We start from the raw sequence: 22,874 nt of genomic DNA, 5'->3' as shown, positions 1-22,874 counted from the left end.
CCTCCAACGAAGCATGGCAGGTGCTTCCTGGCCAGCCCACACCCCCAGGCCCACCTGGGGTTTCAGCTGCAGCCAGGTGGACGCTCACCTGCACCTGCAGACTTCTGGCCTCAGGTCCCCTCGCTCCTTCCTGCCCACGGCTGGCCCCAGATACACACCTGCAGCCCGTCCTTGTCTCAGCCTCAGTCAGGGGCCCCAGACCAAAAAAGAAGGGTGCCGTTGAAAGATGTGGAAATGAGCAAAGACACCCCCCCCACGAGAAAAGCAAAGTGGTCTACTTGATGCGAATTGAAGCCGGGGGTCAGCCGGCCGTACTTGTGATTGGCAGAGACCCAGAGGCAGACAGAGTGGGGGTAGAGGGGGGAGCTTCCTAGAGGATGGAAGGGGACTCGGGTGAGCCCAACAGCGGCTGGGGGTCTGGGGAGGCTGGAAGGGGGCATCCATGTGGCTGGTGAGGGGAGTGGGTTTGGCTTTCTTGGGTTGGTCATGAGTCGGAAGGATCCCGCCTGTTCAGGTCCCTGCGTGGGCCGTGCTCTCTGCCCGGCAGGCCTCTGTGCCAGCCTCCAACTCCAGCATCCAACCAGCTCCTCCTTGTGCTTCAAGTGACTCTGTTGGTCCCCGGCCCCTGGGCCTCCCCCAGCCCCAGCTCTGCCCCGTGGGCTGTCTCCTCCGTCCGCCTGGAGCTCCTCAGGGGGCAGACCGGCCACGGGCCCCTGCGTCCTGCACACAGGCCTCTGTCAGTGTTTTTGGAGGATGTGGGTGAGGAGCGTATGGCCCCGCCCAGACCCCAAGAGCCCCACGGCCAGGCCCTTTAACTGTCCACCTGACCTGGGCCTCAGTGGGTTTCCAGCGCTTCCATAAACGTCCCAGGCCATGGCTGGCTCTACGGAGGACAGCAGCAATATGCAGGTCAATGGCCCCAGGACACACGGAATCTGAAGCAAGCTCAAAGGAGGACCGTGGTTATTGTACGTGCAGAAGGGAGGGCTCCGGGTCTCCTGGCTGCAGAAGGGCTGCCAAGCTCATAGTGGGGGGCCTTGCTTCTGAGGCCCTGCTGGCCACGGTCCTGCCAGGTCAAGGTAGCAAGAGAACAGGCTGCCCATTGGGAGGGGTTGTGATGTCCCCACCACTGCAGGTGTGCCCACCTGGATGGGGGACAGATGGCCCACTGGGTGGGGCTTCCATACAGAGGAGCCCCCCCCCCCCCACTGGGGGTTGACCAGATGGCCTCTCACATTACCCAGGTTCCATCTGGTCCCCCAGGAAAGAAGATGTGTCTGTCCCCTGACACCCTATGGGGCTTGAGCTGGGGCGGGGCCCCCAAGGCCTCACGCTGCCGCTGCTTTGCTCCGCTGTGCCTGGCGTGTGTCGCCCCTTTAACGTGGCTCCTTGTGCCCTCCCTGGCAGTGTCGGAGCCCCAGGCCTCGCACAGCCCCCTGGAGAAGCCGCCCAGCACCGCGATCCTGTGTAACACCTGCGGAAATGTGTGCAAGGGGGAGGTGCTGAGGGTGCAGAACAAGTATTTCCACATCAAGTGCTTCGTCTGCAAAGGTGAGCATCTCTGGTCTTTGTCCTCACTGGGGGTGGGCCACAAGGAAGGTTCCGGAAGGTTCCAGAGAGGGCTTCACAGAGGAGGAGGTGTTTGGGCTCTAACTTGGAGTAAGGAGGAATCGGGCGGGGGGAGGGGGTCTGGGCCAATCCAGGTGGCAGGGGCAGGTGTGTGCCGTGTGGATGCGTCTGCGGTTTGACCACTAAGTGCTGCAGAGCGGAGGTGGGGGGAGGGGGACGAGACTGGGGGCCCAGCCTCCTCCCCGTGCCAGTGGCCCTGGGAGCAACGTGAGACTGTTAGCTGAGGGGGCTGCTGGGGGAGCCTGTCTGGGGCTGGATTCCAGGCCTGGGTGTGGCCCGGCTGAGTCCCTTGGAGATTTCCATGGAGGCACCTCCTGTGTGTTGGGGTGTGAGGCCACAGGTGAGCCCCGCACCCCAGAGGAGCTCTGCACCGTTGCCACACCATGGCCTCAGGCCCTCTGTGAAGACTGCTGTTGAGTCCTGTTGTTTGGAAAGAAAACTTGAGAACCACTGGCTGGGACTCTTCTGTTGTGATGGGGGGCACCCCAAGAAATGGCCCTGAAGCCCCCGGCCCTGGAGGAGGGCAGAGTGCCGTGGGGGACATGGGAGCCCTGGGGGAGCCAGTGACCCAGGGGAGACCTAAGTGTCCCGAGTGTCCCCACCCAGGGACCTCTGGGGTGGCACCGTCTCTGGCAGGGGTGGGTGTGCCCTGGGACCCTCAGTCTGAGGGTGACCCCGACCCCGACCCCGACCCTCAGAGGGGAACAGCCTGGAGGGGCCTATTTTCTGGGAAAGGATGGAGCAGCCCTAGGTGGGGGTGTGAGAATAGAAAGCCTTTGGCATCCTGTAAACACTGCCTTTGTCCATCAGGCTGCATCCCTGCCGTGGTCAGTGCCCCGCCCCCACCCTGGTCAGTGCCCCCCCCCCCCGGTCAGTGCCCTCATCCTGGTCAGTGCCCTCACCCTGCCTGAAACATCTCTTCCTTTTCATCAGAGCTTGCCGGACCACTGTGGGATTTGTCTGGTTTAATTTTCTCTACTTTCCAAAAGATAAATTTGCTGTGTCTGAAAAGCAAAATCCATTAAAATGCTCTTTTTAAAAGGTTATTTTTAAAGACACAGGGGAAGCGGCCACCGTGTTTAAAAGGATTGTCTGTAAGCGCAGACCTTAGCAATGCAATAAAAGGCATGAGACTCCAGAATCAAGTCCTGGTTTGACCCACGGGGTTCGGGGGGAGGGGGGACTGCCCCGGGAGCCCCTGCCCTCCACCCCCGTGCAGTGTCACCGGGGCCAGATAACTTTGTCCTCTAAGCTTTAGCTCCTGAGCAGACATAGGAATAACTGTGGCCCCTTCCTTGCGGCGAGCCAAACTGGCGGCTCCTGGGACTGGCCCTGTGTGACGGCGGCTGCCCGCCCCCCCCGTGGTTGCTGCAATAGTGGCATTGGTGGCATGACCTGTGGGCACGCAGGCCCCGTTTCAAGGCCAGTTATAGAGCCTCACCCTGTGCCAGGCAGCTGTCCCCCGGCCATGCGGATCAGCGTGGGCCCTGCCCTTGGGGGGGCATCAGTGCTTCACCTGCTCAGGAATGACGTGGGGCGGCCAAGACACCCTGCTAGCCAGAAGACACTGTGTTTGTTTGAGCATGAAGATCCCACGGTCTCAGACTGGCCTTCTATCCAGGTTCTCATGAAACTACAAAGCTTGTGAATCATTGAGGGTACTTTTGGATGAATCAAAATCCATCCCCAACTCATAGTGTCTTAAACACATGGGTACTTACCGTCTTAACCTGAAGTCTGGAGGTGGCCCCTGTACCCTCAGAGCTGGTTAACTTAACAGCTTAACAAGTCATTGAAGACCTGGGTTCTTTTTCTATTCCCCACCCCTACTGTCCCCTCTCCCCCTCCCTCATCCTGTGCCTGGCAGCAGTGCCTCTCCTCATGGTCTCAAGGTGGCTGCTGTAGCTCCAAGCTTCACATCCTCACAGGGTAGCATCCAACCCGGGAAGGGGTTGGGGGGATATGCACAGGCAAAGGGCTCCCTCCTCACATGATCCTCCCTTCGACCAGGGAGAACCCTTTCCCCAAGGTCCCCCAAAGACTTCAAATCTGATTCATTGGCTAGAACTGGGTCCCAGGCCCACCTGTACTGGCACAGAGGACCAGAAAGGAGGGCGCTGACTCACTGAGACCAGTCACGTCTGTCCCTGGGTGGGCATGTTGCCAGGCGAACCGAAGCAGCGTGTATTAGCTTAGCACTGTTGGATGTGCCTCAGTTTACCTGGGAAAATCCACGAAACGATTATGGAATTATACTCTCCTTCATGGATGCTGCAGTCTTGGGCTTCGATGCCTGGAGGTCTGGGTGCAAATCCCACCCCCGCCACCCCCCTGCGACATCTATCTTAACCTTGGGGATCATGCAACAATGCTTTCTTGGGCACCTACTCTGTGCTAGCAGTGTTCTGGGGCTTGAGATGCATCATGAACAAAACAGATGTGCTTGTCCTCGGGGAGATTGAGTTCTAGTGCGGGGGACAGACCATAAACACCGGATAGGATAAATAGGTTTTACCATGGGCTAGAAGGTGCCGTACAGGGAGGAAGGAAGAGGGGCTCAGGAAAGGCAGGCATGGGAGTGCAGGGGAGTTGCTATTTTCAGTTGGGTAGTCAGGGTGGGCCTCCTGGAGGAGGCGACCTGAGTGAAGACTTGAGGGATATTTGGGAAGAGCCTTGCAGCCAGGGTGAGCATCTGGGACAAAGACAGAAAAGCAGGGTGTGTGCCTGGTGGACTCGGGGACAGGCCGGAGCAGAATGAGTGATGGGAAGGGGATCCTTGTGAGGCCCGTGGCTCTGACGCCCAGGGACGAGGGACAGAAGAGGGCTCTGGTCCGCCTTTGTTTCCATAGACCACTGTGGCAGTGCCATGCGGGGGCGCAGCGGGTGTGGGGGGAAGGGTTCAGGGGCCAGAGCCCATGGTGTCCACCCCGTGAGGATGTGTGATTCTCGCTGGGAGTTGAAATCTGGCCGGCTCTATTCTCATGCTGCAAAATAGGGTAGAAATGTGTCAAACACCCAGCACATAGTAGGTTCTCAAGAAAAAACGAAGTGTTGCCATTTTTACAAACAACTTGAAATTTGCCTTGAAAGCCCTCTTGACTGTGTATGTGCGGTGAGACCTGTGCTGTTGGAAGAGGGGTTTGACTGGTCTTCTGCACCTGCTGGTAATGCCCTGGAAACACGGCCCCGCCCTGAAATGCTGAGCATGGGCGGCCACCTCCACCTATGACCCCCAGAAAGCGGGCGTTCCTGATCCGAGAAGCCGTGGGACTGAGCAGAACCCCGATTGCGGAAAGAGCCCGGCAGGGAGGGAATGGGGTGTGATGGGGTGGTGAGCCCCCCAGCTCTGCAGGTAGCTTGGTGGCAGCTGCAGTGTTTACAGCAAGGACACATCTATCTAGGTCTATAAGTAGCCACTGGAGAGCCACTCTGCGCACCTGCGGGTGACAAGGGAACGGTGCAAAATGCCGTTTTCTCTCCTTTTGAGGCATTCCCGGGGCATGTATGAGAAACCGACCAAGGGCTTCCAGAACCAAAGGAAAGCTTCAGACATGTGGGTGAGCTTGGCCGTCCCTCTGCTGTTGGATGCCGATGTCCATTCCAGCCTGGCACGGAGCCACATGGCCTCCTGCACCCCATCTCACTGATTTCCAAAGACAACCATGCAGGATATGGGTGTGCTTAACGCTAGTTTACAGATGAGGACTCAGAGGTTCAGAGAGGTTACGTGGCTTGCCCAGGGTCACACAGCAGGGAAGCAGCGGCAGCGAGAATTCAAACCCAGGCTGTCTGACTCTGACCACAGCGGGGACCAGGGTGTGAAATGCTGTGGCAATACTTCTGGGGGTGTTCCTGGTCATTTCCCGGGGATAAAGTCCCCGAAAAGTGATCGATGGGTCAAAGGGTAGGAGCAGTTTTCACGTACTTTAGAGTCAGAGCCGAACGGTATTCCAGAAAGCATCTCCCCACTGCTTCCCGCACTCCTGAGAGCTGCTCCTGAGTGACCACAGGGAAGCGGGGGACCGACACTCGGGGTCACCCACAGCTACTCCGCTCCCCTGTTTCAGTGTTGGCTAATTCGATAGGCAAGATAGAATGTCAGGATTGTCCCGATTAGGATTTTTTAGGTTACTAATGAATTTGGAGTTTTTATTTTTAGTGGACGGAGGTCGGGGTTTGGACTCTGACCTATGTGCTTGGGGTGGCTGCAGGCCGGCCAGGAGCCAGGATGACCAGCAGGGACAGGTGTGGCTGGAAAGCGGCTGCATCAGCTCTCCCGGGGCCCGCGATGCTGACTCACGAGGTTTCGGTGGGCGCTACGTGCGTCAGCACATTTTTCTCCTACATCCAGGATATGTCAGCATGTCCTTGTAAAGATCAGGAAGACAGTCAGACGCCAGCACCCGGGGACCCTGGGGCCATCCTGGCTCCACGGCTGTCTTTTTGCAGAAAAAGTCTCCTAGCAAGGCCCCAGTAGGCTGTTTTTCCCGGGTCGGGGTACGCCAACTGGGCGTGCACTGTGGTGCAGGACAACTCCAGGGGTTTACATGCTCCTGCTAGGTGTGGAGGGTTCGGGCCTGGCCACGGCCTCTGTCTCCAGGGATGAGGGATGTCGGTGCAGCTGCAGCCTTGATGGGGCCCTGCGTAACTCGGGGCTAAGAGGATGCTTCTCTGTGCTGCTGCTTTTACCTTGGAAGTGGGCTGTGTTCCAGATGGGGCTGCAGACGCCCAGAGAGGTTCAGGAACTTGCCCAGGGCACACAGCCAAGTGCGCAGGTGAAGCCGGGATCCAGAGCCAGGCCGCTCCCACATCTGGGCTTTCAGCTGCCCAGCTTCTGTCTTGCTTTGTCTGCAGAGCTAACATCTCCGCGGAGCACTGCTCTGGTGTCCATAACTGGTGTGCAGCATGTGCCTCCCTGTGGCCCTGGTGAGGGGACAGGGGACCCCGGAGAGGCCCACTGCCTCACCTTGTGTGGGGGATGGGCGCTGAGCTGAGGGACACCCCTCCCCGCAGGGCTGCCTGGGTCCCCAGGTGGCAGGTGTGAGGACAGGTGGCGGGCAGTGAGTAGTGAGGCATGAGCTGAGGGGGGCCCCCCACTGACCAGGCTGGGCTTCCGGGCCCCAGGGGACCCCGACTCCCTGGAGATTCCATCTCCAGACTCCAAACTTCCGCAGGTGCTCTTCTGAAGCTTGTCTGCCTGAGAAGGCACCTGGGGTCGGGGAGGCTGCCAGGCTTCCCTCGCCTCCCGGACTCCTGGGCACCACGCTGAGGCGCGGTTGCACGGCCGGGGCTCCCTTGACCAGACACTGGGGGCTCCCCTCGCTCACCACCGTCTGTGGCACCAAAGGCTGATGCAGGAAAGTTTTCCTTTATGTGTCTAAACTGATTTACCAACATTTATAATGCATGTGTTATTTTGGTAGCTTTCTACTAATCTTTGTAAAAAAATAACCCAACCCAGAATAGCTTATTAAATGTTTAGAGCCTTGTGACCATGAGAAATTCCTAATAAATCAATGTCCACGTTGACTCTGGAACTTTTGTTGCAGAGAGCATGGTGTGGCACTTACTTCCAGGCTTTTTTTTTTCACTAGTTATTATTTTTTTATTAGTTTCAGAGGTAGAGTTCATTCGTCAGTCTTATGTAACACCAGTGCTCATCCCATCACGTGCCCTCCTTAATGCCCGTCACCCAGTTCCCCCATCCCCCACCCCCTCCCCTCCAGCAGCCCTCGGTTTGTTCTCTAGAGTTAAGGGTCTTTTATGGTTTGTCTCCCTCTCAGATTTCCTCTTATTTTATTTTTCCCTCCCTTCCGCTATGATCCTCTGTTTTGTCTCTTAAATTCCACCTGTGAGTGAAATCACGTAATAATAGTCTTTCTCTGACTGACGTATTTCTCCCAGCATGATACCCTCCCGTTCCAGCCACATCATTGCAAATGGTATGATGTCATCCTTTCTGACGGCTGAGTAGTGTCCCATTGTACAGACCCCGCATCTTCTCTACCCGTTCCTCTGTTGCTGGGCATCGGGCTCTTCCCGCGGTTTGGCTGCTGTGGACATCGGGTGTGTTGCGTTTGCTTACGGTGCTCTGGGGAAGTGGCGTGGGCACAGGCCCTCCAGGCAGAAGGGGGGGTGAGGCCCCTGCTCTTCCTGGGCGTTGGCTACGGGTGTTGCAAGTAGATGTCGGTGGTCTTGCTTTGGCGTCTGCCTTCCACGGATGTGCTCAAAAAGATGCCGCGAGTTAAATTTCAAGATGCCAGTACTCGGAATTCTCCAGAAACAGCATCCTTTGCAATCAGTTGATGTGTTGATGAAGTATTTTCAGTGTTGATTCAAAAACATGGTGAAGGAAGAAGGCAGGCAGGCAGGAAGGACATAGTTTCAAGACTGTGCTTGGGGGCTGGGACCCACGAGGACCCAGGACGGACCTGGCTGGCAGGGCCGGAGCGGCAGGGTGTCCTCCTTGCCTCTCGCAGGGAGGGGCTGGGCCAGCCGGGGTGGGCATAGGCGGCTCCCTCTGGAACCATGCGTGGCTCCCACGTGCCCCTGGGCTGGAGGGGGAGTGTGTGGGGTGAACGCGTGGGTGTCCTGGACTCAGACTGGCCGGCTGTCCTGAGAAAGTCGCCCCATTCCCCACCTGGCAAAGTGCCAAAAAGTGTTCATGGTCTCTCTCCCTCCTGCGGGAGGTCTGGCCTTGTCCGCACTGTGGGAGACAGACATCGGGATGTGGAAACGGGCAGGAGTCGGGGAGGCGGTTAGGGAGTTTCCCTGTGGCCCCGGGGGCAACCGCGGGCCACGTCATCTGTCCTCCGCCACACCGGATCCTCCCGCCCAGAGCAGGGCGCCTTCCCGGCCTGTTTTATCCCACGCTGGGCGCAGCCCGCTTGGAGTCGTGGAGGGGCTCACAGGCATCACACCCCACCCCTGCTGGGGTCACAGGGGCTGGCCCCTTCGCGTAGCCTGACTCTCGTCCCGGGTCGGTGCTACTTTTCTGGAAGCTTTTGTCCACTCAGCACCAGGCTGAGGCGAGTCACCCCAGATCTGCACTGGGACCTGTGTCAGGGGGGAGCTGTGTGTGGCGGGACCTGGCAGACGGTCAGCTCCCCGCTGACGCTGCGGCTCCCCCCAGCATGCGGCTGTGACCTGGCCGAGGGCGGCTTCTTCGTGCGGCAGGGTGAGTACATCTGCACGCTGGACTACCAGCGGCTGTACGGGACCCGCTGCTTCAGCTGCGACCAGTTCATCGAGGGCGAGGTGGTGTCGGCGCTGGGCAAGACCTACCACCCCGACTGCTTTGTGTGCGCCGTGTGCCGGTGAGTCAGGCCCGCGAGACTCCCTGCTCCCGCCCTGATCCTCCTCCCTCCTCCCTCTCCCCTCCCTCTCCCCTCCCTCCTCCATCCTCTCTCCCTCCATCCTCCTCTCTTCTCTCCCCCTTCCTCCTTTCCTCCTCCCTCTCCCCTTCCTCTTCCCTCCCTCCTCCTCTTCCTCCTCCCCTCCCTCCTCCCTTCTGTTGGGCCACAGCTGGGAGGGGAGACAGGGCCCAGTCCAGGGGTGGCAGGTGGACACGGGGCAGCTATGCCCCAAGGCACACCTTTGTCCAACCCCAGACCTCGCAGGCCTCTACCCCCTGCCTGAAGTACAGGACCAGGCCCTCTTTCCAGGGGGCACAGGGTCCAACAGGTTCTGATGCTGTCAACACGAGGCCTCCTTGGGCTTCTGGGAAGGAGCTCCCTCCCCACCATCCTCGGCCCCCTTGGTGAGCTTCTCTCCTACCAGCATCCTCCACACGTTTCTTCTTTCATATTGGTGCCTGCTGGGTCCACAGTTCAGCCCCTCCTTGCCCATCCACCACCACCCTTCAGCTGTCCAGAGTCCTTGATCTGTGGGTGGCCTCTCACCCAACCCCCGGGTGCATGACCCGCAAGCATGAGTGTCTTCCAGATGTGGGGAAGAGTCCCTCCCTTTCTAGAATCTGCCCAGCCACTACCCCCACTCAGGTGTCAAAGTGTGCGTGCTTGGGGTCCTGCCACAGCCTCCACACTGGGGTCCCTGCCTCCCCTCTGTGTGGCCCTCCTCCCCGCTGCCCCCTGGCATCCATGAGAAGGGCCCAGAGCAGGGAGGAGACAGAGGATCACTGGAGTTAGACAAGAGCCTGACCCTCACAGCAGGTAGACAAGAGCCTGACCCTCACAGCAGGGCTGCAGCCAGCTCCCCAGTCTGCCCCATACCTCTGGGGACTTAGGAGGGAGGCCAGGAGGAGCTTTCCCATGTGAACAGCTTCTTCCTGCACCCCACGCCCTGTCCTAGACACACTGCTCCCAGGGAGATGTTCTATGTGTAAGAAACAAAGAATAAAAAGAACACAGAGTTTATTTTCTGCTCTGTTTTCTCTGTCTCACCACACCCAGTTTCAAGGGGACTTTTTGAGTGTTGTTCCCAAAGCTGTTGTCTGTGGGTGTGGCATGTGTGCGGGACAGAAATGGATGTTTTCGTCAGGGCCTTGCAGAGAGGAGGGAGCAATGACAGGGACTATTTCTAATGACAGTCACTGTGCTGTTGCAGCATGTGTGGGTCTCAGAGTTCCTGCAAGGATGATCCAATGTTTGATTTCTTAGAGACAAAAGGACATGATCAGAATAAGTTTGAAAGATCACCTCTGGATAATCTGTTTTTAAAATAACAGCAGCGAGCTCTGTCACGCTGGAATAACTGGGCTCTACTTACCAGCCTCTGTACACAGCTGCAAAACTCTACATGAAACAACTGTGTGGGGGCATTGGGGCGCAGTCTGTGTGGGACTAAGACCAGGGCCACAAAGGGAACAGACCCTGCAACCACCCAGCTTTGTGCCTGGAGGCACTTCCTGGAGCCACACTGCAAGGAGAGGAGACTGAGTCAGGAGGTGGTGATACGAGCAGCAGGGGCTGTGCCCCATAGGGGAGGGAGCCACACAGAGCAAGCACAGAGAGCAATGTGGGGGCACCTTTGAGCCTTTCACTGAACACAAAGCCATGTAGGCATAGAGGACAATTCACAAGGTGGACGAAGAATGGCTGGATTGCTGTAAGCTGAATGGTTCCCTGGTCTGGGAAACATTCGAGTTGTGACCAGGTTGTTAGACACCCAGGTATGCAGTGGGGATGCCAAAAAAGTCGTGCCTTATTAGTGGGACTAAGATAGCCCTAGAGCAAAAGCCACAAGCACCTGCTGAAACATAGTACAGGAATAAACCCCCAAAACCTTGCACTGATCTGCAAATGAGCTAACTGCCTGCCAGCACTCTTCATAGGAAGACAGGAAATCCAGCCCTCAGCAACATAGCATTGACAGTGCCCAACATCCAGTCAGATATTACTAGTCATAGAATCTGGGAAATGAGACCCAAAGCCAGAAGAAGAACCAGTCAATATCCATAGACCCACAAATGAGAGTGACGTGAAACCAGCAGATGGTGGCTTTGAAACAGTATTGAAAATATGCTTAGGTATTTAAAGGAAAATGTGAATGGAAGTAGAAGTCTTACGGAAGGAATAAAAAGAAGCCAAATGGAAATTCTGGAAATGAAAATGACAATTTCTGGGATGACAAATCCCTTCAAAGGAATTAGCAGGAGGTTAGGTATTGCAGAGGAAAGGCTTGGTGAACCTGAAGACATAACAATAGAAACTATACAAACTAAAGCAAAGAGACAGAAGAGACTGGAAGACATTAAAACATTCAGGGATCTAAGGATAATGGATCTTTCTGCCTGTCCGGGTTGGGAGGGGGAGACCCTGGAGGTAGGGGAAGAACAAATAATTGAAGAAATAATGGCTGAAAAGTTTCCAATTTTGATGAAAACTATAAACCCATGGATCCAGGAATCTTGATAAACCCCAAGCAGAAAAAAACATGACAGAAACCTACTAAGTCCATCATAATCAAATTTCTGAAAAATAGTAGTAAGAAATCCAACAAGGAGGGGCGCCTGGGTGGCGCAGTTGTTAAGCATCTGCCTTCGGCTCAGGGCGTGATCCCGGCGTTCTGGGATCGAGCCCCACATCAGGTTCCTCCGCTATGAGCCTCCTTCTTCCTCTCCCACTCCCCCTGCTTGTGTTCCCTCTCTCGCTGGCTGTCTATCTCTGTCAAATAAATAAATAAAATCTTAAAAAAAAAAAAAAAGAAATCCAACAAGGAGCAAGAGAGAAGACGCACCTCATATACAGTGGAATGAAAGAATGACTGTAGACTTCTTACCTAAACTATGCATCCTAGAAGATAATGGAGTGGCATCTTTAGAGAGTTATAAGGGGAAAAAAATCAATTCCATACCAAGTCAAAAAAAAAAAAAAAAGAAAAAAGAAAAGAAAAAGAAAAAACTTTCAGAAAATGAAGGCAAGACCCCTAAAGAGTATGGGGTTTCTTTTTTGGGTGATGAAAAATCCTCAAATTGATCCTGGGGACACGTGCACAAGTCTGAGAGCACTAGAAACCGTTGAGTCACACACATTGACTGGTATGGATGTTTGCACAGGCACACCTCATTTTGGTGCACTTCACCTTACTGTGCTTTGCAGATACTCCTTTTTTTTTTTTTTCCAATTGAAGGTTCATGGCAACCCTGCATCAAGCAAGTATGTCAGTGGCATTTTCTGACAGTATTTGCTCACTTCGTGTCTCTCTGTCACCTTTTGGTAATTCTTGCAATATGCTAAACTTTTGTATGATCTTATTTGTCATGCTGGTCTGCGATCAGTGATTACAACTTGCTGAAAGTTCAGATGATGGTTAGCATTCTTTAGTAATAAAGTATTTTTTATTAAGATATGTACCTTGTTTTTTAGACTTAATGCTATTGCACATTTAATAGACTACGGTGTAAACATCACTTTTCTATGCACCGGGAAACCAGAAGATCCATCTGACTTGCTTTATTGCAGTGGTCTGGAATTGAACCTCAAGTATCTCCAAGATGTATGTGATTAAAATAACATGAATAAATGTGTCCCCCCTACAAAATAAAATATGAAGGCAAAATAAAGACTTCTGTAGGCACAGAAAATCTAAGAGAACTTGTTGCCAGCACACCTACATGACAGTAAAGTTAGAAGAAGAAAAATGATGTCAAAAGACAACGGTAAAGTGCAGAAGCAAGCCCGTCAGCTGGTAGATAAGATATATCTGATGAGGGACTGGCATCCAAAATATATAAAGAACTTCTACAAGTCAGCAATAAGAAGATAAACAAAAACCCTATAAAAAATGGGCAGAAGAATTTAACAGACACTCCACAGAAGAATAGACCCGAATCACTATATGCACACACGACAGTGCAGATTAAAATGGTGGGATACCCTCAACCATCCACCAGAGTGGCTAAAGCTAAAAAGGTGGGCAATGACAAGTGTTGGCAAGGATATGAAGGATATGAAGCTGAAGGAGCGCTCATATATTGCCGGGGTGAATGCAAAGTGGTACAGCCTGTCTGGAAATCAGTTTGGCAGTTTGTTAAAAAGTTAAGCACAGAGTTAGCGTATGACCCAGTGATTCCACTCCGAGGTTTATATCCAAGAGAAGTGGAAGCACATGTCCATGGAAAGGATTGTCACCAAACGTTCTTAGCTGTTTTATTTGTAACAGCCCCCAACTGGAAAGAACCCAAATATCGTTTGGCAGTGAGTGGAATCATGTTGCCCCTCATCTCTCCAGTGGAGCAGCACCCCACGGTAACGAGGGGCAAGCTACTGATGCACACGGCCGTGTGAGTGAACGTCGGGCAGGACGCTGAACCAGACATTAAAGACCATGTTCTGTGTGATTCCATGTGTATGCAGTCCCAGAAAAGACACAGCCAATCCACGGACAGAATCCCCATCATGGTTGCCTGGGGTCAGGAGTGGTGGTGGGGGTGTGATCATAGACAGTCACAGGGGACTTCTTGCAGTGGACAGAATGTCCCATATCATGACTGTGGTATTGATAACATGAATGGGTGCATTTATCAAAGTATATTTCAATAAAGTTGAACTAATAAAATAATAGCTATCGTTTATTCAGCCCCTCCTGGTCCCAGGCAATATGCTAGAGCTTTCCATGCAATTTGTCCGATGGATGAATGGATGGATGGATGGAGAGAAGAATGGATGGATGGATGGATGGATGGATGGATGGATGGATGGATTGATGGATGGAAGGAGGGATGGATGGATGGGTGGGTGAAAGGATGGATGCATGGATGGAGGGAGGGAGGGAAGGATGAATAGATGGATGCTGCATGGATGAAAGGATGGCTGGCTGGATGCATGGATGGATGGATAGATGGATGGATAGCTGGATGCATGGATGGATGGATGGGTGGATGGATGCATGGATGGATGGATGGGTGGATGGATGCATGGATGGATGGCTAGATGGGGGGAGGGAGGAATGACTAACAACCCCATGAAACAGGTGTTATCAGTCCCACTTTCCAAGTGAGAAACAGGACTCAGACGGGGTAAGTCACCTTCTCTGGGTTACATAGCCGGAGACCCTGTCAGAGCACATGCTCACCCTATCCCAACACCCAACACCCAACATCCCACCTACCAGGCCAGCAGCAAGGCTCTAGGAGAGAGCAACAGAGCACAGCACTGGCTGCAGATGACACAGCTGCAAAGGGTCCGGGCCCCGAGGAGCTGGGTCTATGGGGCTGTCTCACGAGCCTGGGGAGGTGGGCCAGCTCAGCCTATATTTGTCCTGGGTCCTCAAGAACAGGGACTGGCCCCATGGGGGCCTCAGAACACACCTGCTGGATGAACGCCAGCCTACAGGTGGGGGCTAGGGGAGGCTCCTATACTGGGGGGGAAGCATGGTGCAGGCTTGGGGCTGGCCTGGGGCTGCTATGACTTGGCAGGCTGCATGGGGTGGCCAGGCAGAAGGGGGTGCTGAGTTGGGCCCCCCGGAGGCCTTCAGTCACTCACTCGTTCACTCACTCATTCACTCGTTAGCAAGTACCTATTGAGTGCCCCGATGTGCCAGGGATTGTCCAGCCCTGAGAAGGCAGAGGTGAGAAACGAAGCTTAACCTGAGGAAAGGGCATGTCCTGGTCCAGAGGATTCTGCAGGCTACTGCCCCAGAGCTCAGGTTCTCTGGCCAGGCTGAGTTGGGGAAGGAACGTGGCCCCGGGGCTGCCGGGAGCTCAGTGGCAGCAGGTGGCTGGGATGGACACGGGCAGGACCCTGAAGTCGGTCTTCTAGCCCCTGACTGCAGGTGGCCTGTCCCTCGCTCTCCAGAGAGCAGCCACCTTACCTGTTTCTCAGGCACCAGGGGGACGTCCTTGGTGCAGGGAGGCGAAGCGACTATCTGCTGCCTCCGCCCAGCCTGCACCGGGGCTGGGACTCTCTCTGGAGGCAGAATTTCAGCGAGTGCCCCCAAACTCAGCAATCAAGGTAAATGATATTTTAATGTGATATTAAAAATTAAAAATTAGTACACAAACATCCATAATAAGCAAAACGCCAAACCTAGACAGAGCTGGGCTGTAACGACAGTACCTCGGTGTCTGCAGGGCGGGCTTGCACGAGGCACTGACTTCTTAGAGGCGCAAGGAGGGAGATAAGTCCTGGGGCTTTGGAGCCTGAACAGGTCTTGGTTTGACTCTGGTTCTGACATGAGTCAGCTGTGTGTCCTTGGAAGAGTTAACTATCCTCTCTGAACTTCAGTTTTCTCACCTATAGAGAAAAAAATGAAGGAAATTACAGCTTGGACAAATGTCCCCAAGTTATTACATGAGGCATGCATTGAGGTATCTGTCCTGATTTGTCGTACCTGGCACACAGTAGGCGCTCAATAAATGCTAGCAGTCACCATTGTTGTTGAACTGATATGGACAAAGCATCCTGGGTGGTCAGGGGAGGCAGGGGTGAATGGAGGAGGGGGCGGTTGAGGCTGCCCAGTTGGTTGCCACGTGCCAAGCCCCAGCCTCGCTGCTCCTCACCTGGGCCCTGCCATCCTGCCTGTTTGTGCGGACGAGGACCAAGGCTCAGGCGTGGGTGTCGAGCCGGGGCTCACACGGCAGGGACGCAGGGGGGCCTGGATGGGGAGGTCCTGCGTCCTCAGCCTGTGGCTCCTGTCTCCGTGAGGCCCCGGGGAGGTGGTGGTATATTGGGGGAGGGTGTCTCCCCACCCCTACCCCCACCCAGGAGAAGATCCGGAGGCGATCTTGGCTGGTCACGCGCTTTCTTGTTTCAGGTTGCCCTTCCCGCCGGGGGACCGAGTGACCTTCAATGGGAAGGAATGCATGTGTCAGAAGTGCTCCCTGCCCAAGACAGCGGGCAGCAGCGTGCACCTGTCCCAGGGCCTCTGGAGTAAGTGGGCGCCCAGCGGCGTGGGGGTGGGGGTAGGGGATGGGGGGCTGGCCTCCGCAGTGCGCGGGGAGGGGCTGACCCCACGGACCCAAAGCAGAAGCGGTGGGATTGAAGGGTGACTGTGGACAGACACAGGAAGAAACAAGGGACAGAAGTCTCTAGGGGGCTGTTCCCTCCAGCCTGCCTCCTCCAGGAAGCCTCCTGGCCTCCCCTGGTCATCTCCCCGCCCCTCCACACACACATTCAGCTCCACAGATAATTCCAGACCTTGCAGAAGCCCTTTGGGGGAGCCATTAGAAGAGCACTGAACTCTGGGCTCCTGAGGTCAGGAGCTCCTGGGTTAACTGCTACACGCCCCAGGAACAAGGCCAGGGTTTGTATGCAGTGGGTACTCAATAGATGCTTGCTGGATGCAGAAGCAGACTGTCACGAAATAAACGTGCGCTGGAGTGTCCCTGAGGGTGCAGGACTGTGAGAAAGCAAGGTGGGCAGGCAGGAGCCGGCTTTCCGCAGCTTCCGCAGCTCTTCTGGGCCAGACGTGGTGTGTGGGGATGTGGATGGGGGCCCGGCGCTCCAGGGCCTGCTGCCGCCTGGGCTCCCTGGGCAGAAAGGGAGTTTCAGTGCCCACTCTGCATGCCGTGGTCATGGCGGTGCCCCCAGTTCTGGGGCTGCGTGTCCCTCGGCAGACAGGGCTTTCTGCGGACTTCCAGAGCCAGCCCCTCGCTCCTAGCTCATTCCCTGTCCCTGTGAAGCACCTTCTTCTTGCCCGCCTGCCTTGGCTGCCGCGTTCTAAGTCTCTCCAGAGGAGATTGCAGCTGCAGCCTTCTAGAAGCTCAGGGCTGGCCTGGGGGGGGGGGGGTCTGCCAGTAGTTTTACTCTGTGAAGGAGGCGGAGCCTTCATCCCCTGGGGAGGCAAGCTAGCAGCTGTGACAGCTGGTGAGGCTGTGGCTGTGGGGCTTGCTAGGACAGTCCTCCGTACAAAACTTTCTCTCCCACTGAGGACAGGATTGCTTGACTTCTGAGAATTTTCTTCGCAACCAATACTGTTATAATTAAATCTGAAATAGTAATCAAAAACTCTAACAAGCAAAATTTTAAAAGGGGGTGAGTTTGTTTGAACAGTTTGTCCAGAGCTCCCCAGGAGCCAGAGTAAAAAGGAAAATATGCCTGAACCCGGACTCATTGAGAATTTTTTGAGAGTTTTAAAAGGCTCTGCCCTTTCCAAATGTAAATTTATTTTAAAATACCAAATTTACCTGTCCAGAGAACCAACGCTCCACTGACCCTCAGATGGTCTAATAACGTAACCTGCCCCTTTTTCCAGTCCACAGTGAAGCTCTCCAGCTTAGACCCTTTTTTGTGCCTAGAAAGTGTTAAATATTCATCACCAGCTCTTGGTTGCTCTGTGGGTATCTGCCGAATCTTCCGAATTCCTGCTTCCTCTGTGCACAGAGCAGCCCTGCCAGGCGGGAAGCCTCTTCCGCCCTCCCCTCTGTAGGTGCAGAAGTGCCTGAGTCTGGTGGGGAGGTGGGTGTGCGCCAGGCGCCCCGTGGCCAGCTGGGGAGTGGTGCACCTGAGGCTTGAGCCAAGGCCTTCAAACTCCAAAGCTGGGGAGCTCACCCTGCTGTGACCAGATGCTTAGGGAGGAGGTGGTCTTGTTCCGAAATGACACACAAGTTCAGGGAGGTGTGCGTTGAAGGGAAGGCACTATAGAACAGGGAGAAAGTGAAAAGTGCCATGGGCAACCACCAGACCCTTGTGAGTGGACAAGGGGGGCTGGCGTGTGGGGACAGGGAACAGAAAGAAGCAGGAGAGATGGAAACCAGAGGGAAAACCCATGCCAAGGAGTACCAAGTGCGTCCCGGAGGCAGCAGGGAGCCATAGATGGCTGTTGAGTGAGGCTGCTGGGAGGAGCCTGAGCAGTGTGGTTTGCCTGCAGGTTGTGGGGCTGGGGGAGGGGCTGTGGCCCCCTGCGGTTGGGTGGAAAGGGGGAAAGCTGCCCTTTCAGGGGCAGCTGTGGAGGTAGGAGTCCAGCTGGAGTCCTGGGCCCCGAGCGTCCCTCAGCGTCCCTCTTCCGCTCTCTGGCCCTGAGCCTGTTGCTTAGAAACAGGGTAAGCGCTTCGCATTGGACGCCCACGCCATTCCCTCCCTGGACGTGCACACCCCTCCTTCTAAGCCTTGCACAACAGCATCTGCCCTGGGCCGCCTCCCCCACGGCCCAGAGGAGTGTCTCCTCCCCAGGAGTGCTTGTCGTGCTTGTCGCTTCACCTCCGGGCTCCCCTTCGCTGGGCTCCCCCAGCCTCCAGCTCTGTTGCTGGTCTGGGTCTCAGTCTCGGTCTCGCTGTCACAGGGCAGCCCTCCCAGGGGCATCGGGGGCAGCTCTGGGCCTGACTGCCCCAGGTGAACCCTCTTTCTCACCCCTGCATGCCCTGGGCAAGCTGTGTCCACTCTCTCGGCCTTGGGACTGGGCGCAGGGTCAGAAGCGCGCGTGGGCAGGGGTCTGTGGCACAGCGGGCAGGAGGGGGGGCTGTCCAAGCTGGGGGGGGGGGCGGGGGCCTGTTCTTGGGCTTGGCCACCCATTCCGCACCCACCCCGGGTCCGTGCTTCAGCGGCTGGGGCTCAGCCCTCAGAATACGTGGATTCACACCCAGAACCCGGGCCCGCGAAGGAGCTGGGGCCTGGAGGCCCCTCCAGAGTCAGCAGGAAGGAGGGCAGGGGCGAGGGTGCACAGCCCTTCCCTCCGAGACCATCTGGTCTATGGCCCTTGGAGCTTCTGTGTCTTCTTCCCCGAGAGAGGCTGCCCTGGAGCCCCAGCCCCCTCGCTGACCCGCTCCTGCCTGGGAAATGGGGCAGTGAGGCTGTGAGGTGGTATGCCTTGTGGGGTTCAGTGACTGCCTCGTCGGGTGCACCTGCCCTGTGGGGTGCTGCAGCCCCCAGCACCCAACACCCACTCCTGGCCGCCTTCCGGCCGAGTACCTCACGCCCTCGCGTTGCCAGGGGCGGGTGTCACCCGTCTGGCTCAGAGCCCCAGTGCGTGGGGCGCGCTCGAATGCCCTTTCTCTCTCCCAGTTGCTGCTTCCAGCTCTTCACTCAGTTTGGGGCTTTCAGAGAAATGACAGGCCCCTCTTATAACATGTCAACATTTTCACGTTTTGGGCCTCAGTGGGCTCCATGCTGTCCAAAGTGAATCTCAGATTCAACTTGGAGCCCCTCCCTGCTTCCTAACCTGGTTTGACCTGGGGGACAGGGGTGAGGGTGGGTCCGACCCTCCCCAGTTCACGGCTGGGGCTCAGAGAGGCTTCCCCACACATCCCGTGTCCCACACAAGTTAGTGGCAGAGCTGGAGATCCCGTGAAACATCTGCTAGAGGAGGGAGCACTTTGTTTGGAACTTTCTAGAAGGGTCATGCTGGGGTAGTGGCCCAGGCGCATCCCCGTTGCTGTGATGAACCAGGCCAGGGTGTGTGGGTGAGTGGGCCGCCTTCCTGGCGACCTCTGCCCCAGCCAGTGGGGACACTCCCTCGAGGACATCCCCTCTGCTGATGACTGTTGTCGTCAGGACTCATCACAAGACTCTGTGCTGTCATTTGCAAAGCCCTGCAAAGCGACCCTGAGCTCCAGTTGTATTTAGAAAGTGCGGATTGCTGTTTCCATGACAACAATCCTACGTGCATGTTGCTCTTACCTCCGAGTTCAGGGCTCGCTGTTGGTGAGACTCTGCCCCCAGTTCGCCAGGATGAGTGAGGGGCTGGGGCTGGGTGTCAGGCCCACGTCCCCCTGCAGCCCTGCAGCCACAGCTGGCATGCTGACCTGGAGCCTCTGGGCCCTCCCCTGGAGCCTGGCAGGAGGCAGAGTGTCCTGTCCGAGGCATCCTCAGATGGCTACCACGGGGCATTGGGCCACCGGGTCTTCCCGTCGTGACAGCAGCAGCACAAATCACAGCGTCCAACCTCACGTGAATAGAGTGGGTTTTCAGACACACCTGTGGGCTTGTAGCTGTTAGCTCTCCTCAGCCTCGTAACAAGTGCGTGAGCCTGGACCATTATTATCCCCGTAAAATGCATCCCCGTTATGCTGAGCACAGAGACGTGGCGTGACTTGCCCACAGTCACACAGCTAGGGAGGGCAGTCTGGTTCCGAGGGCCATGTTTCTCACCACACGCACCCTGCCTCCCCGCCACCTGTTGGCGCAATGCGGGGTGGCGTGCTCCTTCACCTGGCCCTGTTACAGAGAAGCACACTCAGACTCTGAGCCGGGTTTCCCGACGCTGGTACCGTTGACAGTTTGGGCAGACAGTCCTCTGCTGTGGGACCGTCCCGCCCACTGGAGGCGCGGAGCAGCATCCCTGGCCTTGGCCCCCAGGTGCCTGGAGCGTGCCCCCTCCAGCTGTGGCCATCCAAAGCGTCTCTGGACATTGCCAAGTGTCCCCTGGGGAGCACAGTTGTCCTTGGTTGCAAGGCGGTGACCTGGAGCTTACGGAGCGAGCCCGCGCTCAAAGCCAGCCTGCTCTTATCTGGAACGGGCGAGTTGCATGGTCTCTGTGCTGCTGGGGGACCGATGGAGGTAGCGGGTTGGGGATGGGGTCTGGATGCTTCCTGAACTTGAGTGGGGAGGGCATCATCTTGGTCCGCATTCATTCATTCATGCGTGCATGCATTCGGCAAGCGCTCGAGCTACCAGCCCACGCTGGGCCCCGAGGGTCCTCAGGTGAACAAGCTGCCCTCTTCTCTCACGGCCCTGGATCTCGGAGTGTGGGTCCGATCTTCGAGCAGAGGAAGTGTGGGGATGCCAGTCAGGGTTCCAGAGCAGGTGGGGGCCACATCACCTGGGGGCAACTTCCAAAGGAGGAATCCCCAAGGCTGCCTGCCTGGGGCTCAGCTCGGCCTTGGGCTGAGACTCGGAGCAGGAACACGGGCGGGGGGCTGGGCTGTCTGTGTCTGGGATGCAGCACATACAACCACAGAAGGAGGTCCAGATGAGAGTGGGCCAGGAGGGCTTCCTGGGAGGGGCATCCAGGCAGGGGAGTGCCCGGAGAAAGGAGTGGCAGGAGGCCACATCTCCTTGGGGGGGGCACGTTGGTCAGGTCACTTCAGTTCATAGTCTACTTGTCAACAGAGGAGGACAGATGGGGCCCCCAGACCTGCCGCCTCCCCTCCAGGCAGCCCCCGCCCTGCAGGGCCCTCTCATTCAAGGACACACCTGCTGCCCGGGCCTGTCGCCCGTCCTCCGGCGGGTGTTGTCTCTGTCAGCTCCCAGCCCAGGCTGCATACAGTCAGCGCTCAATGCGTGCAGGGATGAACTTTGTGATTTGTTTTCTACGTGTTCACACCAGCTGGCGTGTAGCAGGGTCCCTCCAGCACACCCAGCTGGACTGTCCTCTCTGTCCACTCCCGCAGGCCGGCTCTAGGCGCTTCTGTATCCGGAGACCCAGCAGTATGGGCCCCACACCTCCTGGCCCACGGTGATGATGTCTGTGTCCTGTTCTTTCTTTCAGGTTGTGGGGGCTGCGGCACAGAAATAAAAAACGGCCAGTCCCTGGTGGCTTTGGACAAACACTGGCATTTGGGCTGTTTTAAGTGTGAGACGTGCGGGAAGCAGCTGGACGCGGAGTACATCAGCAAGTGAGTGGCGGCTCCTCCTGTGTCCCTCCTGTGGTCACTCCTGTCCTGTCCCCCGTGCAGACGCAGGGCCTGCGTGTTTGTCCCCCTGCCCGGTGCCTCCTCCCAGCAGCCTTGTTTCCCTAGGTGGTCTGCAGGGACCTCAGCTCCATTTCTGTGGCTCGAAACAGAGACCGAGCCCCCCTCTTTGCCCGTCCCTGGGGGTCACCCTCCCGTGGTGCCTGGGTCACCTGCAGAATGCACGGTGGGTGCCCACTGACCCCAGCAGCAGGAGTGAGGGGAAGAGGGCTGACCCATCTCAGCTGTTACAGCGGTGACGACTCAGCCCCAGCTCCAAGTCCTGCAGGGCTTGGCCAGCCGGCCGCTCCCCCTGGCCGACCTCGTGTCCCCAGACCCCAGACATGCAGCCAGGATGTGCTGATGGCTGGTTTGGGTGGGGGTCGGAGCGCACGTCTCATCAGAAGGCAGTGCGGACGCAGCCTCTGGGAGTTTGCAGCCCCGAGCAGGAGAAGCTGGGTTGCCGGGAAGGGGTGCATTTCAGTCCCTGGGATGGGGGGACTGCGTCAGGGAAGCCCCCTATGGCCCAGAGTTAGGGGGTGGACTGAAATGTGCAGAGCGGGCTCCTTCCTGCAAGGTGGGGGGCTCTGTGGGCCGCTAATGTGGGAGAGCCTGCTGGTTCTTGGTGCCGGAGGGAGCGGAACCGTCCCAGGGCCTGGCTGTGCAATAGAGCTGCACAGAATGAAACCTGTGTGCGTGCACACACACATTCACACACATGCACACATGCGCACACTCATACACACGGACACACTCATACACACATGCACATGTGCGTGCACACACAAGTACACACAGTACACACATGCATGCTCATGCACACATGTGCATGCACATTCACGCATGTGCACACACTCACACACATGCATGAGTACACATGCATGTACACACATTCACATGCACGCACTCACACACAGACACACTCATACACACATGCACACACATGCATGAGTACACATGCATGTACACACATTCACACATGTGCACGTGCACACACAGACACACTCATACACACATGCACACGTGCATGAGTACACATGTGTATACACACATTCACACGCATGCAGTCACACAGAGACACACTCATACACACATGCACACATGTGCACACTCATACACACAGGCACACTCATACATGCCCACGCGCACACACATGCATGAGTACACACACGTACACACATGCATGCTCATGCACACATGTGCACACACATTCACACATGTGCACGCACACACTCATACA

The 22,874-nt window shown here is 56.4% G+C and overlaps 1 protein-coding gene across 1 annotated transcript in view; it reads left to right on the top strand.

Moving 5' to 3' along the window:
• ABLIM2 (actin binding LIM protein family member 2) overlaps positions 1-22,874 on the top strand; it is a 147,372-nt gene that overhangs the window by 41,099 nt on the left and 83,399 nt on the right. Inside the window, 4 exon segments of the mRNA XM_087864312.1 lie at positions 1,408-1,551; positions 8,762-8,945; positions 15,844-15,959; positions 21,454-21,580. Coding sequence (XP_087720438.1) covers positions 1,408-1,551; positions 8,762-8,945; positions 15,844-15,959; positions 21,454-21,580 — 571 coding nt within the window.

This window comes from Ursus americanus, chromosome 8, assembly GCF_024610735.1.
Source record: "Ursus americanus isolate L20-20 chromosome 8, mUrsAme1.1.p, whole genome shotgun sequence".
In the NCBI taxonomy this organism is placed as follows: domain Eukaryota; kingdom Metazoa; phylum Chordata; class Mammalia; order Carnivora; family Ursidae; genus Ursus; species Ursus americanus.
Note: the sequence above shows the minus strand (reverse complement) of the source record. Positions and strands in the feature narration are given on the sequence as shown.